Source organism: Zootoca vivipara, chromosome 12, assembly GCF_965207765.1.
Source record: "Zootoca vivipara chromosome 12, rZooViv2.hap1.1, whole genome shotgun sequence".
Classification (NCBI taxonomy): Eukaryota; Metazoa; Chordata; class Lepidosauria; order Squamata; family Lacertidae; genus Zootoca; species Zootoca vivipara.
In genome coordinates, this window is record NC_142595.1 from 17,071,727 (window position 1) to 17,095,915 (window position 24,189).

A 24,189-nucleotide genomic window follows, 5' to 3' on the forward strand; every position below is an offset into this window, starting at 1 on the left:
TTTAATAAAGAAACTTTTTAATTATATATAAAAAACAAACACCTCCAAACAGATCATGTCTGGAAATATTAAAAACAAAACCTGCAATGGGAGAACACTTAAGATGTGAGAGGGAAATCTTTCTCTGTTAAAACACAGCAGAACTTTCCAGTTACAGACTACATAATTCCTGTACCTTTATCAAGCATATTGTACAGCCTCCAAAGCGGGATGCCATTTACCACGCTGGAGAAACCGAGGCACTACATGTTAGTTTCTATGTCTTGGCCTACACATGCAGCAACATGTGGTGGTCACACAGTTGAGTTGCCAGGATGGACTGCACTATTCGAGACTGCATCCTGAAATCACACTTCTGAATGCATTATACGTAGATGTAAAACTTCTACACAAATGGAAAACTGGCTTAGCAGGCAAAAGGGCTGTGCCACAGAATATTCTCTCTCATATGCTAGCTTTCTTTGGGGGCAGGGAAAATGATTTTTTTTAAAAACACGAGGGATGCCACTTTTGAATAGCCTCTCATCTACAGTCCAAAATGGTCCCGTTTGCTGTGCTGCCTCATTCTGCTACACGTGTAAAGCACATTCACAAAAACTGCATATTAATTGCAAATGAAAGCCATTGTTTACAAGGCATACAGTTGCCAGCGAGTTGTGGCCAACCAAATTCTACAGAGCAGTCCTGTTGAAATGACGAACCTAAGCAAATTGTGTGCATTCGTTTCAATGGGTCTCCTCTGAGTAGGAGTAACATTGGTTACAACCAGTCATGTCTAGTCTGGCCCTAACCTCTGTGGCTTGCAGTGGGGGTTTTGTAGACTCTCAGGACCAGGCAGTGAGGGGGCCGGGTCACATGTCAACTATTGTTCCCCATTCCTCCAAATTATCCTGGTGTTTGCACAGAGGTTTAAAAATAAGCTTGTCTTGCCAACTTAGCAAGTTTTTCTTGCTTGCTTAGCTTATGAAGGTAGTGGCTGACCTTTCCCCCCCCCACACGAAAATTCTGCCACTCTTACGGGAACTGCTTTCTGTATGTATACACCACAGCTTCCTCCAGATTTCATGTCCCAGACTTGCCTTGGCATGCCAAGAGAAACCCCCTCGCAGAAGAGGCTGCTGAGACAGCTCTTTCTCGATCTCGGCAAGCCAGGCTCGCATGCAAAAGGAAGGAGGTCAGGACTCTAGCAAAAACGGATTGGATGAGAAGCACCAAAGAGCAATTCAGTGCCCAGATCGTTCTGTCATCTATTTATCCACAGTGAAATGGGAACAACCCTTTGGGAACACAAAGAATCAGCTCCAGAAGTCTCTTCCACATCTTCTCAGTGTGGGAAGCACAGCCCAGGTATGTCGGAGCCCAGAGCAAAAAAGGTCAAAGCATAAAGTTTGTGTAAATCCCACAATGATAAAGCAAAGCACGTTTCTTTTTCAGGAAGGCTGAAGGCACTCCTTGCTTTTTTGATGCTTAGCTCTTTCATAACCTCTCCCCCCCCCCAAAAAAAGAGAGAAGGCTAACATTTTGACAAGGTGTGCTTGAGCAAAGCCTTTAAGTTTTCTCCCTTCCGCCGTGCCGTGAAGAATGTTCCCTTTTCGTAAGGCAAAGTTGGTCCAAGAAGAAGCTCCCATCCCCCACATCCGCAGGCACAATTAATAATCACTTTCTATAATGGTCCATGTTCTAAGAAATGTATAAAATCAAGTTCTGGTGGCTTTGGGAATAAAAAGGGGGGGAAGCGCCAATCAAGCTCCAGTAAGTCCTGAGTGTTTGTAAAAAAACAACAAATGGAAATAAATACACGGCAAGTTTGTTTTTTCTTTCCCAAAAGCAGCTTTGGCTGTTGTCACTTGGCTCCAACTCTAGAAATCATCCATTCTAAACCAGCTGGGAGGCTGCAGGGAGTAGAGAGGAAGAGTTAGTGCTGGGGAAATCACAAAAGCACAGCTCCTAGTAACCAACCTGGTATATTATCACTGCTGTCTGCCAAGGGACAAGCGCCTTATCTTCCTCCTAATTTGTTCTTCTCATCATATCTCCATCCTAAGCCCAGACTGAGGGTCTCACCCACACTTCTGTTTGTCCTCCTACTTTACCGAACATCAATCAGTTTTTCCGCGGACTGACATTTGTTCCAATTCAGTGGCAAACTATAGAAAGCACGGAACAAGCGGAAAACCACTCGGACTCTTACTTTCTAGGCCAGTGATGGCGAACCTATGACACGCGTGTCAGATGTGACACGCAGAGCCCTCACTGCTGGCACACGCCCCATCGGCCCATTCATGCTGCTGTTGTCCGTCCCCCCCATTTGTTCTCCTGCTCCTCCTACAGCTTGTCTGTTGCTGGTAGCCAGAGATTGGTTTTTTAACCCTTTCTGTGCTGTTTTTTTCTGGCGCTTTGGCAGACTATGATTGGGTGTAACAGTGTTCATTTTTTTAACCCGTTCTGTGCTGGTTTTTTTGGCGCTTTGGCAGACTATGTCAGTGCTGTGTGTTAGTTCCAGCGAAGGTATTATTCATCATTTATTTTTGTTCTCTTTCCCCCCAAAAAGTGCAGCAGCTTTGGGGCATCCCCCCCAAAAAAGCAAAGCAACTTTTGCACCCCCCCAAAAAAACCTCCAAAGGTTAGCAGCTCCCACAAAAAAGGTCAACATCTCTGGGCACTTTGTGATAAATAAGGGGTTTTTGGTTTGGTTTGGTTAAATAATTAGTTTTTGGTTTATTAAATACAGTTATATATTACAATTATACATTTTTGTTATTTAAACTATAAATATCGCGAAATTATGGGTTTTTTCTCGAAGTGACACACCACCCGAGTTATGCTTGGGTTTTTGGTGAATTTTGACACACCAAGCTCAAAAGGTTGCCCATCACTGTTCTAGGCCAAGGGCAAGCCGAACTGAGGATGACGTCTGAGTCTAAAATGGTAAAGCCACATTATCAGAAATAACAAAGGTTGGCTAAAGTGGGGGACAGAACGGGCAATATTTTTCAATTAGAAAAATGTTACAGCAGTCACCAGATTAGAGAAACCTCCGATCAGTTATGTCACGGTCCTTGCTAGCAGTGAGCATTCCCTGACAAGTTATATGAGTGTTCACTGATTACAGTAAACGAGTTTATGTTCGTAAGAAAGAAGCAAGACTTTGTATAGCATTCCTCCTTCTGTCCCACGCTTTATGTCCCCTTTGCCACACAACCAGGATGCAGATTTGCAAGAGATAAAAACACTGGTCCCTAAGACTTAAAGTCCCAGGATCCTTTAAAATAAATTCTGGGCAAAATTAGTGAAGTAGCAAAGGTTTATTGAAAGAAAAGCATGCTTAACACGAGCTCTGCTAAATTTGCAAACCTTGTCAAAGGTCTATGCATCCTATTGTTCTACAGGCAGTTACTTAAAAACGTAGCCATTTTAAAATGTCTAAGTTATTAATTGAGGTATTTATACCTGGCAAAGCATTATTAAAAGCATCCTTAAAATTATTTTAAAAAATGGAAAAGCAACATATATCTCACAATATTTAAGATGGCAATTGTTACCTGCAGTTTCTTGTATATATAAATACGTGTGTGTGTGTGTGTGTGTGTGTGTGTGTGTGTGTGTGTGTTGCTGTTGTTTAAACAGCTGATTTTGGACAATTAAAACAATTTTAATGCACAAATTAAGTGTTTTAGCACTAGAAAATACCAAAAAGCACTAGATCTCAGATGTTGGAAGGTGCTTCGTTTATTTTGTTTTACGGCGACAGGAACAAACTGCCGTGAGCCTTTGGATCACACATTCCTCCCCCCCTCCCTCCTCTAGCGTTGTTGCAATTAGCTACACCTTGTCATTTCATCCAGACCTAACAAACTGTGGCTAATCATAGTTCTTTGATCGTTTAAAACAAGCCCATTTCAAACCAGAGATTACAAAACTGGCCTAAATGGGTGGTACTCACCCCTCTCCTGTGAGCGCACAACATCCCTGAATATGCCACGGGTGGTCTTTGATAGAGCTCAAGGTAAGGAAGTTTGAGATCTCAGAGGTAGACATGGAATTTTTGACATCCTGCTTGTTGGCAAAAATCAACACAGCTGCATTACGCAGGTCCTGGGGAGAGGAAGGAGAAAATTCCCCATTTATGTCCAGCTCTCTGACCCACACTACTGCCCACCCAAAACCATAGGACTGACGCATAAAACTACTGGCTTAAAGATATGGGAGTCACTCAGTTAAAAAAAAAAGCTTCTTAGACAGCCAAATTAATGTTTGTAGTAACCAAATGTAGGTCCATCTTAGGACACCAGAAGATAATGTGTGTATGATACACATTTGAACTCTGTATACCTGCAGCATTTGAATTATTTGTCTTTCCAGCTTCTGTACTGCTTAGGGTGTCCAACCAGGATTCAAATCCCCATTCAGCCATGAAGCTCACTAGGTGATTTTAGGCTGCTCATACCAGTTGTGAATTTACCTGAGGAGATTATTATCCAACCAATTTGCTGTGAATTTACCTGAGGAGATTATTATCTGGCCAATTTACCTGAAGAGATTATTATCTAGCCTATTTGCCTTGAATTCACCTGAGGAGATTATTATCTAGCCAATTTGCTAACCAATATGTGGGGGGGGGGGGCTTTGTCAAGTCCTTTGCTGAAATCAAGATAAATTACATCCACAACATTCTCACAATCCACTAGCCTAGTAAACCAATTTAAAAAAGGAATAAGATTAATTTGAAGGGATTCAATCTTTACAAATTCATGTGAGCACCTAATCACTGCATTGTTATTAAAATGCTTACAATTAGACTTGCTTGAACATCAGTTCTAATATCTTTTTCCTGGTGTCAAAAGTCAGCCTGACTGGCCTGTCGTTTTCCAGGTGTTCCTTTCCTCCATTTTTGAAGATTGGAACATTGTCTGCCTCCAGCACTTTGGCATCTTATCCGATTTTTCAGGATTTCTCAAAGATGATAGGAAAAGGTTCTGAGAGTACACCAACAAGATCCTAAGTTCAATACAACTGATCTGCTCCTAAGACTTGAACTCGTTTAAAATACAGTGGTACCTCTACTTACGAATAACTCTACTTACGAATGTTTCTACTTACGAATGGAGCTCTGTCCGCCATCTTGGATGCGGTTTAGATAGGATTTTTTTCTACTTACGAATTTTTAGATAGGGTTGCTTCTACTTACGAATTTTTTCTCCCAATGCATTCCTATGGGATTTGACTTACAAATTTTTTCGACTTACAAATGTGTGTTTGGAACGCATTAAATTCGTAAGTAGAGGTACCACTGTAACTAGGTATTTCCTCGCCGCCTCGGGTGTGGGGAACCTTTGGCCCACCAGATGTTGCTGAACTACAACTCACATCATCCCTTGTCATTGCTAGGGGAGTTGAAGTTTAGCAACATCTGGAGGGCCAAAGGTTCCTCACTTCTGATGGAGATGTATCATCAAGCACCTTAATGAATATTTGGCCTCTTCCCTGAGGCAATTTGTGCTCAGCTGTCAAGCCTGGTCTACACACGCAGGCAGCAGAATGAGATGGCAGAATGGAATGCGCTATTCCAGGGTGGGGGATGAATGAATCTTTATTTGCATGGAGAGAAGGCCGTGGCTTGCCATGTGAAGACTCCCTGCAAAGACTCACCGGGGAGGAAGGTTCTTGCACAACCTGCTGCCTGCTAAGCTAGCTTTCTACTTGCGGGGCGATTGTTCCAGAGCAGAACATTCGAAAATGAGATCCTCGCCCAGTCTGAAATAAAACAGTCCATTCGGACCACCACAGAACTCTGCCATCTCAATTGCCATGTGCAATCTGGGCCTTTAGGCAGCAGTAGTGCAGCAACTTGGGACCCAGGTGGCGCTGTGGTTAAACCACTGAACCTAGGGCTTGCTGATCAGAAGGTCGGCGGTTCGAATCCCTGTGACGGGGTGAGCTCCCGTTGCTTGGTCCCAGCTCCTGCCAACCTAGCAGTTCGAAACCACGTCAAAATGCAAGTACAGTGGTACCTCGGTTTATGAACACAATTGGTTCCAGAAGTCTGTTCATAAACCGAAGTGTTCATAAACCGAAGCAAACATTCCCATTAAAAATAATGGAAAGTGGATTAATCCGTTCCAGACGATGAAAAACACCCCCTAAAGCTTCAATTTAACATGAATTTCACTGTCTGCCAAGAGGTTTCCGAGGCCTATGGAGGCCTCCACGGAGGCATCGGAGCGTCCGCGACTGGGACGCAGCCACAGAAGCGCTCCGATGCCTTCACAGAGGCTAACTGCGTCTCTTTCAAAGCGGGTGGGGGGGTCCCTTTGGAAGCGCTTACCTTGCGCATAGAAAACAGCGGTGAGAGGCTTGGCTGCGCGGCGGTGGCGCTCGCAGCTCTCCTTCCCTCTCTACGTGGTGCCAGCCGGGCGACCTTTCTCCTCAGAGCAGCCGCTACCACCACCAGGCGCCAGGACTGGCTGGGGTGGCTCGAGGTGCGCCTGGCTGTGCTTGGAGCGGCAGCGGCGGTAGCAGCGGCGGCTTCTCTCAAGCCCGAGCCTCTCCACTCTGCAGGGGCGCAACGGTGAAGGCCCGGCCTCGCTTCTCTTGACCCCTCCGCGAGGCCGGGCCTTCACCGTCGCGCTCCTGCGACGTCTCTCCACCTTCGCCGTCGCGCTAATGTGAAGAGGCGTCGCAGGAGCGCGACGCTGAAGGCCCGCTTCTCTTGAGCCCTCCGCGAGGCCGGCTCAAGAGAAGCGGACCTTCGCCGTCGCGCTCCTGCGACGCCTCTCCACATTAGCGTGACGGCGAAGGTGGAGAGACGTCGCAGGAGCGCGATGCTGAAGGCCCGCTTCTCTTGAGCCCTCCGCGAGGCCGGGCCTTCACCGTCGCGCTCTTGCGACGTCTCTCCACCTTCGCCGTCGCGCTAATGTGGAGAGGCGTCGCAGGAGCGCGACGGCGAAGGTCCGCTTCTCTTGAGCCGGCCTCGCGGAGGGCTCAAGAGAAGCGGGCCTTCAGCATCGCGCTCCTGCGACGTCTCTCCACCTTCGCCGTCACGCTAATGTGGAGAGGCGTCGCAGGAGCGCGACGGCGAAGGTCCGCTTCTCTTGAGCCGGCCTCGCGGAGGGCTCAAGAGAAGCGGGCCTTCAGCGTCGCGCTCCTGCGACGCCTCTTCACATTAGCGCGACGGCGAAGGTGGAGAGACGTCGCAGGAGCGCGACGGTGAAGGCCCGGCCTCGCGGAGGGGTCAAGAGAAGCGAGGCCGGGCCTTCACCGTTGCGCCCCTGCAGAGTGGAGAGGCTCGGGCTTGAGAGAAGCCGCCGCTGCTACCGCCGCCGCCGCTCCAAGCACAGCCAGGCGCACCTCGAGCCACCCCAGCCAGTCCTGGCGCCTGGTGGTGGTAGCGGCTGCTCTGAGGAGGAGAAAGGTCGCCCGGCTGGCACCACGTAGAGAGGGAAGGAGAGCTGCGAGCGCCACCGCCGCGCAGCCAAGCCTCTCACCGCTGTTTTCTATGCGCAAGGTAAGCGCTTCCAAAGGGACCCCCCCACCCGCTTTGAAAGAGACGCGGCCGCAGCCGCAGGGCTCCTTTCCACACAGTTAGCCTCCGTGAAGGCATCGGAGCGCTTCTGTGGCTGCGTCCCAGTCGCGGACGCTCCGATGCCTCCTTGGAGGCCTCCATAGGCCTCGGAAACCTCGGGTTACTTACTTCCGGGTTTCGATGGTTCGTAAACCGAAAGTTCGTAACCCGAGGTGTTCGTAAACTGAGGTACCACTGTAGATAAATAGGAACCGCTACAGCGGGAAGGTAAACGGCGTTTCCATGTGCTGTTCTGGTTTGCCAGAAGCGGCTTTGTCATGCTGGCCACATGACCTGGAAGCTATACGCCGGCTCCCTCGGCCAATAATGCGAGATGAGCGCGCAACCACAGTTGGTCACGACTGGACCTAATGGTCAAGAGTCCCTTTACCTTTAAGTCCAGCAACTTAGGTAGGGTTGCCCTATGTCCAGAATTTCCCGGACATAGCCGGAATACTACAGTTAGAAGCAGTATCTGGGTGGAAATCGCTGAAGTGCCTGGGGAAATCTGGACGTATGGCAGCCCATGTTGGTAGTGTAGATTTTGGCGAATATCATTAAAAATAGCTCAAAAACTCTTTTCTCTCTCTCTCTCTCTCTCTTTCTTGCCAAATCAAGAGGGAGGGAGGGAGGGAGAGAGAGAGAGAGCTCAACAATTTTGCCCCCCACCAAAAAAAAGCTCAACAAATTGTCCTGATTTTCACTTTTTGAAATATGGGAACCCTCAACTTTGGTTGTCATCAAGCATCATCAGCTCACGGTTAATATACAGCTTGCAAAACAGCCTCACCGCCCCTCTGTATGCTGTGTGGCAAGACAGACTCACCTCATGAGCAAGCATCTTGTACAGCTCCTCTTTACTCAATGTCAGCCTCTCGCGGTCTGTGCTATCGATCACCAGAATGACAAACTACAAAGGAAGCAGAAAGCACCAAAAGCTATGAGCTCACCTCAGCAACAGAATCCAAAGCTACAGGGTTGAAACCTAAAACCTAATAAGGCTGGGTGCTGTTGTTCGATCCCCATCGGGAAGCTCTCCCCACCCACACCCACCCCACAAGGCTCCACTTCTGTGGAAAGACCTCCCTCTGCTGAAGTTCTCCTCTAAGTCCAGCTTTATAGTCTTTTAGATGGCAGGTAAAAAAATGGAGCAATCTCCTCTTCTGCATGATGTTCCGGGGGCTCCTCTAACCCCCTCCTGGGCCAATTGGGGGGTGGGTGGGCTGGAGAGAGCCCCCTTGTGGTAGTAGAAGACCTTGCACCTCCAGTTTTTGTTTTCATTTAGATTTGTTTTTGTTTTTTAATTGTACTGTATTACGAAAAAGCCTGAATAAAATTTTATGGAACAAGGGGGGGGGAAAGAAGAAGAAAAAATAACATCATAGTGTGGGACCCAGGTGGCGCTGTGGGTTAAACCACAGAGTCTAGGGCTTGCTGATCAGAAGGTCAGCGGTTCGAATCCCTGCAACAGGGTGAGCTGCCGTTGCTCGGTCCCAGCTCCTGCCCACCTAGCAGTTCAAAAGCACATCAAAAGTGCAAGTAGATAAATAGGGACCGCTGCGGCGGGAAGGTAAACGGCGTTTCCGTGCGCTGCTCTGGTTCGCCAGAAGCAGCTTTGTCATGCTGGCCACATGACCTGGAAGCTGTCTGTGGACAAACGCCGGCTCCCTCGGCCTATAGAGCGAGATGAGCGCTGCAACCCCAGAGTCAGACACGACTGGACCTGATGGTCAGGGGCCCCTTTACCCTTTACCTTTAAAGCTGGACAAAACCTCAAAAAAGCCAAGGAGTGGGTGGCAGGGATCACGGCTGAGCAGGAATTTGTTTATAGGCTCTGAATAGCTCCTGGCTCTGCAGCTTAGAAACATTAGAATCTGCCCTATACAAAGTCAGAACACTGGGTCTATGTCGCCGTGTCTACACAGGCTGGCAGCAGCTCCTGGGATGGGGTTTCGGAGAGGAGTCTTTCCCATCACAACTTGGAGATTTGGGGAATTGAACCTAAGACCGTCCACACTAGCGTTTCCCAAACCTGGGTCTCCAGCTGTTTTTGGACTACCATTCCCATCACTCCTGACCACTGGTCCTGGTACCTAGGGATGATGGGAGTTGTAGCCCCCAAACAGCTGGGAACCTAAGTTTGGGAAACCCTGTTCTACCTGCAAACCAAATGTTTTACCCCTGAGCTACGGCCCTTCCCGGTCGCTTGCCATAAACAGCATCAAAATTATGCCACATACACATACAGAAACAAAAACGGCTCAATTTATACATGCCACGGATTTACGCATTCGAGTACCAAATTTAAATTGTGTGGGAGGGGTAGGGAAAGAAAGAATACACAGGGCCATCGAGTTTTCTCAACTTCTCCCATAAGCGATACATAATTGGTGTGAAAACTGCTTTAAAAAGGGATTAGGTTTATTTTGGGTGTCTTGCTTTGTTGATTGATTTGGTGCCTGGGCAAAAAATGGAGAAAACACACAGACGGTGGTTGGGGGAAACAAAGGGGGCGGGAACATTCTGCTTCTAGAAATGTCAAGAATGTCCTCTTGGCAGTCAAACGGACGTGTCTCGGCCTGGCTTTGTTCTGCCAGAGCAGACGGAGCTGCATGTGACGCAGACGGGGCTCAAGTCTCGTTCCTCCCAACAAAATATTGTTTTAGCCTCATTCCCAATGACCTGGGAAGAAAGGCCAGCAAAGCCTAGCTAAGCAGGGGTTAGGGAGGGTATTTTGCAGTGTAAATATGCCAGGAGAGATAAAACAGTAGACAGAACATGTCTATTTGGGTTTGAGACAACTGTGAATACCATTAGAGGAACAAGGAAAACTGCCTTTGACTGAATCAGACTTCGAGTCCATCTAGGTTGGTATGATTTATATATACAGTCTGTGAGTGACTCTCCGGGGGTTCAGGAAGGGTCTGTCTTTTCCCCCCTCTACCTGCAGATGCCAGACTATGGGGCTTTATGCATGCAGAGCATTGCACAATAGGACTAAGCTATGATTTTTCGCCAGAAGAATCAACCTTATACCGAGTTGATAGCTATTTAATGCTTGCAGCCACAGGCCACTGCAAGTACAATAATACACGCAAGCATACAGGACAAGTAAATATCATCTTCCCTTAAAATCAGATCAAAGTTAAAATCAACATTGGAACTTCTGGGGGTTTGCTCTTTTTAAAATTTCAGCTTGCTCAAATTAACGTGCCGCCTTTGCAAACCACTGACACTTGGGTTCAAAATTATTGTGTGCATTTTCTACGCTGGAACTTCAAACATCGCAAGTTGAGGGGACAGATATTTCTGTTCATCAGATAGCAGGTGAGTCACGGTGTCCTGAACTGGCCACCAACTACATTGCAACGTGAAATAATTTCCAGGATAGCAGTGCAGAACGTAATGAACTAAATTCATGACACCAGCCTTCCAAACTTACACTAGGTCAGAAATGAGTCCTTCCAGCCCAGTGTTGTCTGCACCAAGTTGGGGGAGAAACTCAAGCCGAGCCACCTCATTTGGCCTAAAAGGAAGTTTTGGCCAAGCCATGACCACATGCCCTAGAGACGATGATGTCAGGTGTGGAGCAGCTCCCTGCTGAAAGTCCATCAGCTGATGCGCCTTTGTAACTATGCAGGTGAAGGAAAACAGGCCACCTGATGTCATTGTGACATCAGGTAATTGACAGGCAGGGGTATCATCTGTCCCAGCTCCACCTGGTATACCAAACCTGAGATCTTCCACATGCGAAGCATGTCCTTCACTGAGTTATGGCTCTTCTCCAACCAGAATTTTTAAGCAGCCACTAACACCTAGATCTCACAAACAGCAGGCCAGGAGGCTGTGAATGGACAGAAGCACTTCAAGTTGTGAGTGGGAGCTCACCTGACTGCATAGCTGCCAAGTCTCCCGTATTCCCTGGGAAACCCCCGTTTTTCCAGCTGTTCCCAGCCGAAAAAACGGATTTTTTTTTGTTTTTTCTCAGTTTATTCTGGTGCAGTGGCCATTTTGGAACTGGGCGGAGCATGCTCAGAAGCGACTTTTGATGCTGCTCTGCCCAGTTCCAAAATGGCTGCAGCGCGACTTCTGGTGCGGCGGCCATTTTGGAGCTGGGCAAAGCAGCATCAAGTCACTTCTGAGCATGCTCCGCCCAGTTCCAAAATGGTGGCAGCGCTACTTCCGGTCTGGTACTTCCGGTCCGATCCCTTATTTTTCAAGAAGGAACTTGGCAGGTATGCCTGGCTGAGTGAAGTACAACTTGCCTAAGGCAACTTAGTGAGCTCGTGGTCGAAACATGATCTGTAAGCTCAGTCTTAGTCACTGTTCCAAAGGCTAGGAACCTGGAGCCCCAGTTTATATTGGGAAGGAATTGTCTCCCAGCTCTAATTGGCCAGTGACCCTAGAAGGGCTTTTTGAGTCTTCTGCTAATTGCACATGTCGCTTGACTGACGTGGCTCAAGTAATCTGCATTTCTTTACAGGCACCTTTTTCTGTAAAACACCTAACCCTCTGCTCATCTCACCCCAATCTGGATGGAACAGGCTGCTTTGCAGAAGGTGAATGGGTTGAGAGGATCATGCTTGCATCCAGGTAGACAGACAGACAGTGAGATGTGATGTTTTCTAGTGCAGAGGTCACTCATTCTGGATCTTCTCTATGCTGCAATATTTCTTTTTATGGAATCAGACTTGGGAAGTGCCTAAAAGGTCATCTAAGTCCAGTTCACTACCAGTGCAGAAAACCCACTTCTACTACACAGCATGCCTGATAAAAGTTGACTGTCTAGCCCAGGCATCCCCAAACTTCGGCCCTTCAGATGTTTTGGACTACAATTCCCATCTTCCCTGACCACTGGTCCTGTTAGCTAGGGGCTCATGGGAGTTGTAGGCCAAAACATCTGGAGGGCCGCAGTTTGGGGTTCCTGGTCTAGCCTCTGCTAATAAGGCAAAGCATCTTCCAAGGTCAAACAGCTTGTGCCATTAGGAAATTCTTCTAACGTTTAGTCTAACCCTCCTAATTTACTTTCGCCTTATTTGGCTGAATCCACGCAGCTCACCTCTGTGTTGGAATAGTAGGTGTGCCAAGTAGACCTCAAGGTTTCCTGCCCACCAATGTCCCACATCAGGAAGTGTGTCTTGCGCAGGACGATTTCCTCCACATTGCTGCCGATCGTAGGAGATGTGTGCACGACCTCGTTCATTAGGCTGGAAGGTGATCAGGGAAGTAAGCCACCTGTGCCCTCAACAGCTACCTCACCACCCTCCAACCTGCAAAAATGAGCTGGGCTTATGAGACACATTGGCCTTCCTCTCCTGGCTCTGATTAACAATCTACAACATCTAGGAGATGCTGAGAAGTCTTGTGACACGGGATTCCTCAACCTGGTCCTCTACGGAAGTTGCCGGACTACAACTCCCATCTTCCCTGGCAATTGGCCATGGTGGGTGAAGCTGACAGGAGGCCACCAACATTTGGAAGGGTCCAGACTGTTGGGTAAGGCTGATTTCCAGCAACAATAACCCTGCCTTGGCATTGAGAAGCTGTGCAATACAGTGGTACCTCGGTTTATGAACACAATTGGTTCCGGAAGTCTGTTCATAAACTGAAGCGTTCATAAACTGAAGCGAACTTTCCCATTGAAAGTAATGGAAAGTGGATTAATCCGTTCCAGACGGTCCGCGGAGTAACCGTTCATAAACTGAAGCGAACTTTTCCATTGAAAGTAATGGAAAGTGGATTAATCCGTTCCAGATGGGTCCGTGAAGTACTTAAACTGAAGCGTTCATAAACTGAAACATGGGTGTAATTGGTTCCGGAAGTCTGTTCATAAACTGAAGCGTTCATAAACTGAAGCGAACTTTCCCATTAAAAGTAATGGAAAGTGAATTAATCCGTTCCAGATGGGTCCGCGGCGTTCATAAACCGAAAATTCATAAACCGAGGTGTTCATAAACCGAGGTTCCACTGTACACAGCTTTGTGCAATACACTTCATGCAATATGCTTTGTGCAATACGCAAAGGCCAATGGGAAAAGGTTGTTGTGGTTGTTAAAATTTGTATACCGCCCTATACCTGCAGGTCTCAGGGTGGTTCACAAGATAAAACCACAATATAAAAATACAAAACACATTTTTTAAAAAATTCCCCCCTCCCGAACACATTTTTCAAGGGCATTGGATGTCAGTCAGCCAAAGGCCTGGTTAAAGAGGAACGTTTTTGCCCGGCTCCTAGAGGTTTACAGTATAATGAAGGCGCCAGTAGAACCTCCCTGGGAAGAACATTCCACAGCACAGTGTCCAACCCAAGACCCGAGGGCTACATGTGGGTCACATGCTGGCTAGGGATGATGGGGGCTGGAGCCCAGGAAACACTGGATGGCCAAAGGTTACCCATCTATCATTTTATTTTATTTTTTACATTATTTTATTTTATTAATATTTCAGGCATTGTCTTTGGGTACAAAGAGTTGTATTCAGCTAAGTTCCAGCGCCAGCCATAGCGAGTGCTACCCACAGTGAATTAAATTGCACCATTTAGGTACAAAAGGCCCCATATCTGCATGTCGCACAGTATTGTGAACAAGCGACATGCAAGTGTACACTGTCTGGTCACTCCTACTTTGCTCCTCTACTGGGTATGAACGAGAGAAACTAACCAGGAAGCCTTGGCTTCCTGTTATGTCCAAATCCGTAATTGTGGTTTGTCTTCGATTATTAGCCAGTTGTTGGCTGTTATCAGGAAGCCGAACAAACCATGAGTCCTGGTTCAGACATAACAGGAAGCAAAGGCGCCCTGGTTTGTTTATCCTCATCTCGTGAGGCCGGGGAGAAGCAAAGTGGGAGCAACTGGTCAGTGCTCAGCAGGCATCGCATCACGATAAGAGTGGCAAGAATATTAGTCGCAAGAAACTGGAAAAGTAGCAACACACCCAGCATACTTGAATGGCAATTTTTAATGAAAGAATATGCACAGCTAGCAAAATATACTGGAAGGATAAGAGGGCAGACAAAGCAAAAGATAAAAAAGGAATGGAGGTTTTTTGATGATTATATAATGAATAGCAAGATATCTAAAATCCAACTGGCAGAATGCAATTGAACCCAATGTAAATCAAGGAATAGACAATGATGTAAATAGGCTAAGAATTGTGCGATATAACAAGGTTAAAACTCATAAATTGCAGAGAGGTCAATTGGAAGTCAAAATAGAAAATATGTAAATGATGTTTACTTAATGATTATTCTTTTAGTATTTATCTAATATCTAGTGTGTTGCTTTTTCTTCTTCTTTATCTTTTTCTTGTTTTTGTGTGTTTTGTCTCTGTGTTCCTTGTTCTTTTTTCTTATACATTTGTTTCCACATTGCCTTTTTTCTTTTTGTAAAGGAAGCATGTGGATGAAGATTGTTTGTTTTTGCCATTATGTTGTTTGCCAAAGTTTTTAACAAGAAAACCAATAAAAACATTTTTTTTAAAGAGTGGCTTTTTGCAATGTGCAAACATGGCTGCTCCCCTCCTGTATGAATCTCCCCATGTGTGAGGCACAGTTTAGCCCTGACATTTGAAACAGGCTCAGTCTTGCACCAAGTCCCAACGCAACCTGTGTACATCTAAAGCACATTTAAAGCACACCATACATTTAAAGCAACCCCCCTCAAAATTGGAGTTTACCCTTCACGAAGCTATCATTCGCAGCAGCCTTAAACTACAGTTTCCAGGATTCTTTGAGTGGGTGTGTTAAATGTAGGGTGTGTACGCTTCACAGAACCCCTCATATCTAACCAGTATGTTGAACATAAATAAAAATTCAATATGTGAGAGAGGTACTCACAACTGGTAGAGGATGGTGGTCTTCCCAGCATTGTCCATGCCAATAATTATTACTTTATGCTCTGGAGGGGGGAAAAACACAGCAGATGTTCAAGATTTTGATAACAAGTTTCTAAGGAAAATGAAGTTTGAGATTTATTTAACTCAGGCTTCCTCAACCTATCATCCTCTAGCTAGCATATCCCCTTGTGCACTTCCTTGCACAAGAAGACTACTGCCATGCTGCCCATGTTTGGGCAACAAAGAGCAATTCAGCATTCTTATGAACAAGAACAGAAAGTTTCTTATGCAAAGACGCTCAATTGCCATATGTGCATAACCTTTTGCAGATGAAACAGTGGCTACACATGACTAGGTTGACTGGAAGGCAACAAATAGCAGGCATAATAAGTTCTGGAGCATCCCAAACTCAGCCTTTCCCCATGCCAGTGGGTCCCTCTCTAGACATCTTTGTGCAACTGCCAGAGCCCTGTCAACCCAGCCAACGCTGTCTTGCATCCTCACACAACACCCCACTCTCCCGCTGGAGAGCTGTCATTACAAATTACTGACCATGAATCAAACTTAAATATAGCAACTGTTTGGCACAGATCGGAGGAGCACCAACATTGGGGAAATTCGCTTGGGTTGACCCACTGATGTAGGAGTGGGTCCACCAGAGGTGTCTCTCAAGGATGGGTCCGGCTCTGTTTCTGTATTTCCAAAAGCTGTGGCATCCACACCGACCAAGCAACCTCTTGCTATTGCACATAACACCAAGCTATGGTTTATTAAACCTTAGCTTAGTGCTGTGTGAATCCCATCCAGCGTCTTTAAGTGTGGTATCTTTACTACCAACAAATGACCCTTGTGGTCCCTTCCAACTCTACAATTCTATGAAAACCATGACCCGAAGCCATGGTTTGTTGTTGGGTTATGAACCTTGATTGTTTTAACTGTGGCATTATGTGTGTGACCCCAACAGCCTTCCATGGTTTCTACGACCACCCCACCCTAGATTTTCACCAAACTTACAAAGGCATAAGGCAAGAAGAGCTTGGGGGGGATCCAAATTTGGGGTAATTAAGCCATGGTTTGTTTGGTCACCTATAGGATGAGTTGTGGTTTGTTTCAAAAACAAACCATGGCTTAGTATTAGGAGCCAAGCAAATCAACACGTGGACTGCAATGCGTACACTCACTTTGTCGCCCCCTTTTTTCATTACAGTGGCACCTTGGTTCTCAAACTTTATCCGTTCCGGAAGTCCATTCCAAAACCAAAGACGTTCCAAAACCAAGGCGCACTTTCCCATAGGCAGTAATGCAAAATGGATTAATCCGTTCCAGACTTTTAAAAACAACCCCTAAAACAGCAATTTAACATGGATTTTACTATCTAATGAGACCATTGATCCATAAAATGAAAGCCATAAACAATGTACTGCAGTCACACAATCAATCAATCAGTAGCTGGACTGGGTTCCACACAGTCACAAAAACAAAACAAAAAGAGCCTCAAAAACCAAAACGCAAAATAAAAAGCAAAAACAGACAGACCTCAACGTAACACTCTAAATGGAAGTGTGGCACTCAAATCGGAAGCCTAACACTCAAAACAGAGCATGTTGGGCTTACGAAAAAAGTTCGCAAACCGGAACACTTACTTCCGGGTTTGCAGTGTTTGGGTTCCAAGTTGTTCCGAGTACCAAAGCGTTTGAGAACCAAGGTACCACTGTACTTGGCCCTTGCATTACCAAGAACCTTAGAGAGCTCAAAGAGGAACCACAGTTTGAACTTAAGCTACAACGAAGCCAAGACTCGGAAGCAAATGTTGCATTTCCACCAACCCCCAGCCAGTGTAGCAAAGGCATCAGAGCACACAACTGTCGAGTCCAAAGGATGCCTGGAGCAAAGGAAAAGTTTGGCACAAGCTGCATATGGCCTTTACACTTCTTTATACTTCAATTCCTATCAGCAAAAAAAATCAGGTACGAACGGAATTTCACTGTCCTCCGTTCCATCCCTTGGGCACTTTAGAAACCAACTTTGCAGCAGAGTACACAGAAGAAATCGGAACACAAAACAAACAGGTTGTACCTGGTTATGGCCGAGGTTAAAAGCCAAGACTCCAGCGAACAACTCCCCACCCGACAAGTGTTTTAGTTCATGAACATTTCAGGAAAAGTTACAGGTAGGTAGCCGTGTTGGTCTGAGTCGAAACAAAATAAAAAATTCCTTCAGTAGCACCTTAAAGACCAACTAAGTTTTTATTTTGGTATGATCTTTCGTGTGCATGCACACTTCGTCAGATACACTGAAACAGAATCCACCAGACCCTTATGTATATTCAGAGGGTGGGGGTGATGGGAATGGGTGATGGGCTGATAGGAGTGGTAAACCTGTTGATGGCTGTTAACGACTGTTTCAGGAAAAGTTTGTTTTACGCTGCAAGTTGCAGATGATAATCTGTCTCTCCCCGTCGGCTAGGGTAAAAATTCCATATATGGCCAGATTAGGTAACAAGAAAGGCTTTTTTGTCGTTTTTGGCCAAGAGCCATGTTTTAAAATATCAGCTCCCTACCTATTAAGAAAGTGTTTGGCGACTCCATCAGATAAACGGTTAAATTGCTTTCTGGAGAAGGAAGGAAATTCTACTGCAAGGTAAAGAATCAACACAATGGAAGAATTGGTTTTCTCCAGAGACATATCCCAAGACTGGCTTCACGTAACAGACTCCATTAGTGGTTTTGTTATGTTCTGTGGTATTTTATGCATTGCAACTTGCTGTTATTTTAATTAAGTATAGTTTAGTAATTCTTTGTTGCAACTGTCAAGTGTAAACTGTTCAATTATTATTTGCTGATACTTAATTTTACTGTTTGCTTTATTATATTCTAATGAATGATGGGATATTTCTTTAGTTGATATACATATATTGTTTATTTTAAAGTTATGCTAAAAGCATAACTTGTTTGCATTGGAACAGATTGTTATGAGCTGTGTGGTCTGTGCTGTGTATTTTGTTGTCTCTTCAGCTTATAAATCGCCTTGTATAAAAAGGAGATATACGGATTAAAAGTGAAGAAGTCTCAAACGTCAGAAATCACACACACACACACACAAAATTAAGGAATTAAGGAAACTTTTTAAGCCAAGGGCCACATGTGCTCATACAGAGCCTCCCAGGGGCCAGGTGCAAACTAGGTACAATGGTACCTCGACTTACGAACGACTCGACAACTGAATTTTTTGACTCATGAATGGGGCAAATGGCCGCGCACTTACGATTTTTTTCGACATCCGAACAGAAACCGCGGCGGTTTTAGATAGGGTTTTTTTTTACTTACGAATTATTAGATGGGGTAGCTTCGACTTACAAATTTTTCCGTTTCCAATGCATTCCTATGGGAAATCGCGTTCCCAATGGCGCTTTACGACTTACGAATTTTTCGATCTACAAACGTGCCTACGGAACGGATTAAATTTGTAAGTCGAGGCACCACTGTACAGTCGTACCTTGGATCCCAAACACCTTGGTACTTGGACATTTTGGCTCCCAAATGCCGCAACCCCGGAAGTGAGTGTTCTGGTTCGCGAACGCTCTTTGGAACCCAAATGTCCACTGCAGCTTCCGATTGGCTGCAGGAAGCCGCGCCTTGGTTCCGTTCAACTTCCAAGCTTTGGCTGTAGTCTTTGCTGTTGGTGTTGTAACACAAGCTTACACAGTGACGCCTACATCAGGGATGAAGGGCCTGCAGCGTTCACAATGATGCTGAACAACGGTACCCATAATCCCTTGGGCCATGCTGGCTAGGGGTGATGGGGGCTGGAGCCCAGGAGCAACTGGATGGCCAAAGATCACCCATCCCTGACTTACATTAAACCAAAAGGGGAGAGATAATTACGGACTTCTAAAACAAGTATAGGATGGGGAAGTCCTCACAACAGAAAGCACTTCGTTGATTTCAGCTGAATCCCTATTAGGTTCTCTTAGATCCCAGAATGCAGATTCCTTGAGGTTTAGCTGATCTATCTATCTGGATGAGACACTTGCCTACCGTAGGCTAAATTCCAGCTGCGCAGAATTTCAACAAACAAATCTCTCCATCCAGGAAAGCAAGAGGCATAATCGCACTTCAAAGATATGGTACAGTACATCTAGGTAAGGAAGAGCACCCAAGGAGGGTGAGGAGCAGGGCAAGAGAATGTCTAGTTGTCATTTTGGAGCAAGACAACTCCCATGTCTTATTTTCCAAATGATGGACTGGCTGCGATTGATTCTCAGTTAAACATCCGGCTGTTGTTGTTTAGTCGTTTAGTTGTGTCTGACTCTTTGTGACCCCATGGACCAGAGCACGCCAGGCACTCCTGTCTTCCACTGCCTCCCGCAGTTTGGTCAAATTCATGTTCGTAGCTTCGAGAACATTGTCCAACCATCTCGTCCTCTGTCGTCCCCTTCTCCTTGTGCCCTCCATCTTTCCCAACATCAGGGTCTTTTCCAGGGAGTCTTCTCTTCTCATGAGGTGGCCAAAGTATTGGAGCCTCAGCTTCACGATCCATCCTTCCAGTGAGCACTCAGGGCTGATTTCCTTAAGAATGGATAGGTTTGATCTTCTTGCAGTCCATGGAACTCTCAAGAGTCTCCTCCAGAACCATTATTCAAAAGCATCAATTCTTCGGCGATCAGCCTTCTTTATGGTCCAGCTCTCACTTCCATACATCATTACGGGGAAAACCATAGCTTTAACTATACAGACCTTTGTCGGCAAGGCGATGTCTCTGTCTAGGTTTGTCATCGCTTTTCTCCCAAGAAGCAGGCGTCTTTTAATTTTGTGACTACTGTCACCATCTGCAGTGATCATGGAACCCAAGAAAGTAAAATCTCTCACTGCCTCCATTTATTCCCCTTCTGTTTGCCAGGAGGTGATGGGACCAGTGGCCATGATCTTGGTTTTTTTGATGTTGAGCTTCAGACCATATTTTGCGCTCTCCTCTTTCACCCTCTTTCACCACTTGATCCAGGAACAGCCCACATATATATTTGGCTATTCCAACTTCTTTTTTTATTAATGGTCAGGCTGCACAGAAAAAGCATTTTGGTTCCAGAAATTCATTCCGATCGTGCAGATAAAATATAACAGACAGAATTCTACAGGATGTGGGGTCAGTGGGTAAAAACAGTCCCGATCCAATGATCCCCAGGCATGCACCTCCAGATGATGGAGATGTCGGGTGCAAAACACACCCGGCTAATTTCAAACACTGACAGCCTCCTTCAACATGGGGCTTGGGACTACAACATCCATCAGCCATGATAACATGGCTTTGCTGGTGGCGGCTGCTGGGAGCTGTAGTTCTGAAGGACTCCGGATTGGGAAAGACAGCATTCTCTGTCCCAGGACAGTTTTGTGTTCAATACATGCACACACACCAGTTTGTAGCACTTTGAACAATGTCTGCCTGCACACATTTGCAGGTACGCATGCATCTTACATGCAGCTTTGTGCCTGCTTTGTGAAAATATTCACAGGAAAATATTCTCCTACTAACACATGCGGTCACAAGTGTTTCTACAGGAGTGTGAAGGAATCTCTGCATATAAACGTGTATTCAGAAGCGGAAATGCAAACTTGCCAGCATACAAGTGGTGTGCAAGACAAGAATCTCTCACAAAGGGGTCTTTTATCACTTCCCACCCCCCAAGGTCTGAAAAGGCTCTGAGCAGAAGCGGTTTTTTCATTGTCAGACAAAAGGACCGCACCAACATGAAAGATGGTCTGAACAAAGAATGGAAAATCCTCTCGCCACCAAACACCTGCCAGAGCAAGCGAACTGTACCAAACACAGACTGTCCCAAACACAGACAGGAGGGGCTGTGCCATCCCCACCCCCCCACACAAAAAAAGAAAAAGAAAACCTCTGGACCTTCCACAGTTTCCTGTAGTCACCAGGAGGAGGGGGGGGGCTTCCTGGCACAGCCAACACACTAGATGCCCAACATTCCCCGAGGAAATGGATTTGTCTAGATCCACTTGCTCTACTGTCCTCCTGGATTCAAACAGAAAATGCACAGAGAGGTACAAGAGCTGCAGGTTTTCCTCCTCCCAATAACTTCACATTTAAATGCGGCTCTCAAAGGCAGCCTTTGCTCGCTCCCTTATCCCATCTCTGTTCCCCAACAGAGTTTCTCCTCCTCCTCTGCATATAACACACACACACACACACACACACACACACACACACACACACACACACACACAAAACACTTCACACAAACCCCAGCCTGCCCTCTTAATAACACAAACCCAGTCAATGTTTTTGGCCCTCACCAGACAGAAGTTATTTAACCTAGCAAGCGTGCCAGGCACATATTGAGTTATGCTTACGTCAGCTGGCTCGATACACCGCAGCCCCCCAAGGAAACATGAAAGATGCTAATTGCGTCAGGAAAAAATGCTGCATTATAGATGATCAACAGCAACGTCCCTCCAAGCTTTCAGGATCAGTCACCCTGTAGAGTTGGATGGGACCTCAGGGGTCATCTAGTCCAACCCCCTGCAACGATCAAGTAGATCATTGGATGGCAGATGCCCACACAGGTGTCATTCTGTCTCCTTCCGCTTCATACCATGGCAATCTCTGTCCACCAATAACACAATTCAGGCACCACACACACAGAGAGAGAGAAGGCCCCTTCTGCACGGTTTATTTAAAGCAGCATCATACCACTTTAAACAGCCCCCACCCAAAGAACCCTGGGAGTTGTAGTTCGCTAAGGGTGCTGAGCAATGTCCCTCTATTAGCTTCACGAAGCCACGGTTCTCATAAATGGTTTAACAATCCACCCCACCCCGCTTTCACAGGGAAATCTGGGAATTGCAGATTTGTCAGGGGAACAGGGGGTCTGCGAACAACTCTCGGTGCCCTTATCGAACTACAGCTCCCAGAATTCTTTGGGGGAATCCATGGCTGTTTAAAGCGGTATCATAGTGCTTTAAATGTACAGTGCAAACGAGGCCACCGTGCCAACTCTCCCGCACCCAACTCGCAGGAAAAGCCATTCTTTCCACAGCTTCTTCTGGGGTGTTGAAAAGGTCAGGGCTCGTCTCCCCCTCCCCTCCATTTCACTCTCCCAGATGGCCTTAAATTCCTTGAAAGGGGACGACGACGAGGGGGGAATGAAAGTCACTGAAGAAAGGACAAAAAAGGGAAAGGGGAAAAAAGAAAGGACAAAAAAACAAGAAGACAGCGAGGGAAGAGAGATGACGGCGAAACTGATGAGAGGGAAAGAAAAGCAACAAAACAGAGAGGAGTAACTCAACAGAAACCGAAGGCAGCCTAGGAGAAACCAAAAGAGGAGCGCAAAAGAAAAGGAGAAAATGGAAGCAAGAGGGGGAAACCCGCCAGGGAAGGAGAAAAAGCGAATCACACAAAGGAGAGGGAATGGAAACCAGAGCGAAGTCAATAAAAAGGAGGAGGGTGGATGCAAAGTTTGCAACAAAAGAGCGGAAAACAGGGGACGGGAGGAGAGGAAGGAAGGCAGCGAGGAGGAGGTGGGGGTCGAGGCAAGGTGCAGGGGCGACGTGCGGGGGGGGCGCAGGAGAAAGCGTGGGAGGGCGCAGGGGGTGCCTACCGCGGCTTCCGAAAACGCTCAGCAGCTTCGCGAATAGCTGCCCCATCACGGAGCCCCGCAGCCGCCTAAGCGAGCCCTTTTCCCAGCCCCGCTTTATAGCCTCGGCCGGTGACGCATCCAGGGGAGAGGCGCGCCCGGGCTCCGGCTCCTCCTCCTCCTGCGCGCCTCCCTCTCTGGAGGGATTTATTATTGCTTTTTCCAAAGTGGGGGAACTCCTCCTCTAGCGCGAGGGAACCCCGGACAACAAGGGCAGCTGTCTGAGCGAGCGCCATCGGAGGATGAGAACGGCAAATACGGGGGGAAACGGCGCACAGGAAGGGCAAAGTTCTTTTCCGGGTGGGAGGCGAGCATGTGCAAAGTGCTTTTGCTCCGGGCAAAGCGCGGGGGCTCGCCTCCTGTACCTCTCTCTCTCTCTCTCTCTCCTAGGAACCAACTGCTAGGGGTCTTTGTCCCCCCTCCCAAATAAAATAGTTGAGGGAGCCGGGGGCGCCCTCCAAAGTTGATGGGCATCGCCATTCAAATAGCGTGTGTGATCGATTATGTGAGGCGGGGCTTATCTGGCCCCCACCCCACCCCCACCCAAATATTTTATTCAGGTTGGCAACCCCTGCTGTCTTTAGTGCTACAAAATTATTGGAACAGAAGGAGTCAAGGAGACCCCCGGAATTTCTTACCCTTCCCATCAAAGGAATAACAAACTGGTATTTAAAGCGGGTGGAGGGGAGTGCACATTGTATTGGCTTTTTATCACATTGGGTTTCCCCCCCTCCTCATCCCTCCCAATCACTTTTCCTTTTCTGATGCGCCTTTTAGATTCTAAGCCTTAGGCCAGGGAGTGTTTTATCACTGATGCTGGTAAACTAATCTGGAATCTTGGCTTTTATTTGGCTGAAGAAAATACCGGTACATTTTTAAAAAGTGTGTTTGTGTTGTGTGTAGTATAAAATTATTCATGCTGCTCCTGCAGCACACTGAAGACTCTCTAAATGTTTCAACTTGTGCAAAGTGCATTGGCCAAGAATGAGCATCACTGAGCTGCACACATACCCGTGTTGAGCGTTGTGTGTTTCCCAGCATAATCCAAAGTGCTGGTATTTACAACTCTTTGTTCATGATCCTTCTGGCTTTTGGGGTTTTAAGCAGGAGGTTTTCGGCCTTTTAGGGCACCACACAAATGCTACAAC

At 46.6% G+C, this 24,189-nt stretch overlaps 1 protein-coding gene across 2 annotated transcripts; it reads right to left on the reverse strand.

Moving 5' to 3' along the window:
* On the reverse strand, positions 1-23,247 carry ARL5C (ARF like GTPase 5C). Of its 2 annotated transcripts, XR_015946699.1 has the most exons (7): positions 23,006-23,152; positions 15,395-15,455; positions 12,621-12,768; positions 8,388-8,471; positions 4,793-4,976; positions 3,944-4,095; positions 1-1,892 (listed from the first exon to the last, which is right to left on the reverse strand). XR_015946699.1 is itself a non-coding variant. In XM_035134961.3 (6 exons), the coding sequence occupies exons 1-6, from the start codon at positions 23,049-23,051 to the stop codon at positions 1,844-1,846; spliced, it is 540 nt and encodes a 179-aa protein (XP_034990852.1). In that variant the 5' UTR covers positions 23,052-23,247; the 3' UTR covers positions 1-1,843. The 2 variants fall into 2 exon arrangements, 1 of the variants encoding a protein (XP_034990852.1); XM_035134961.3 differs by lacking the exon at positions 4,793-4,976 and having other exon boundaries at positions 23,006-23,247.
* Positions 23,248-24,189: the final 942 nt, after the last annotated feature.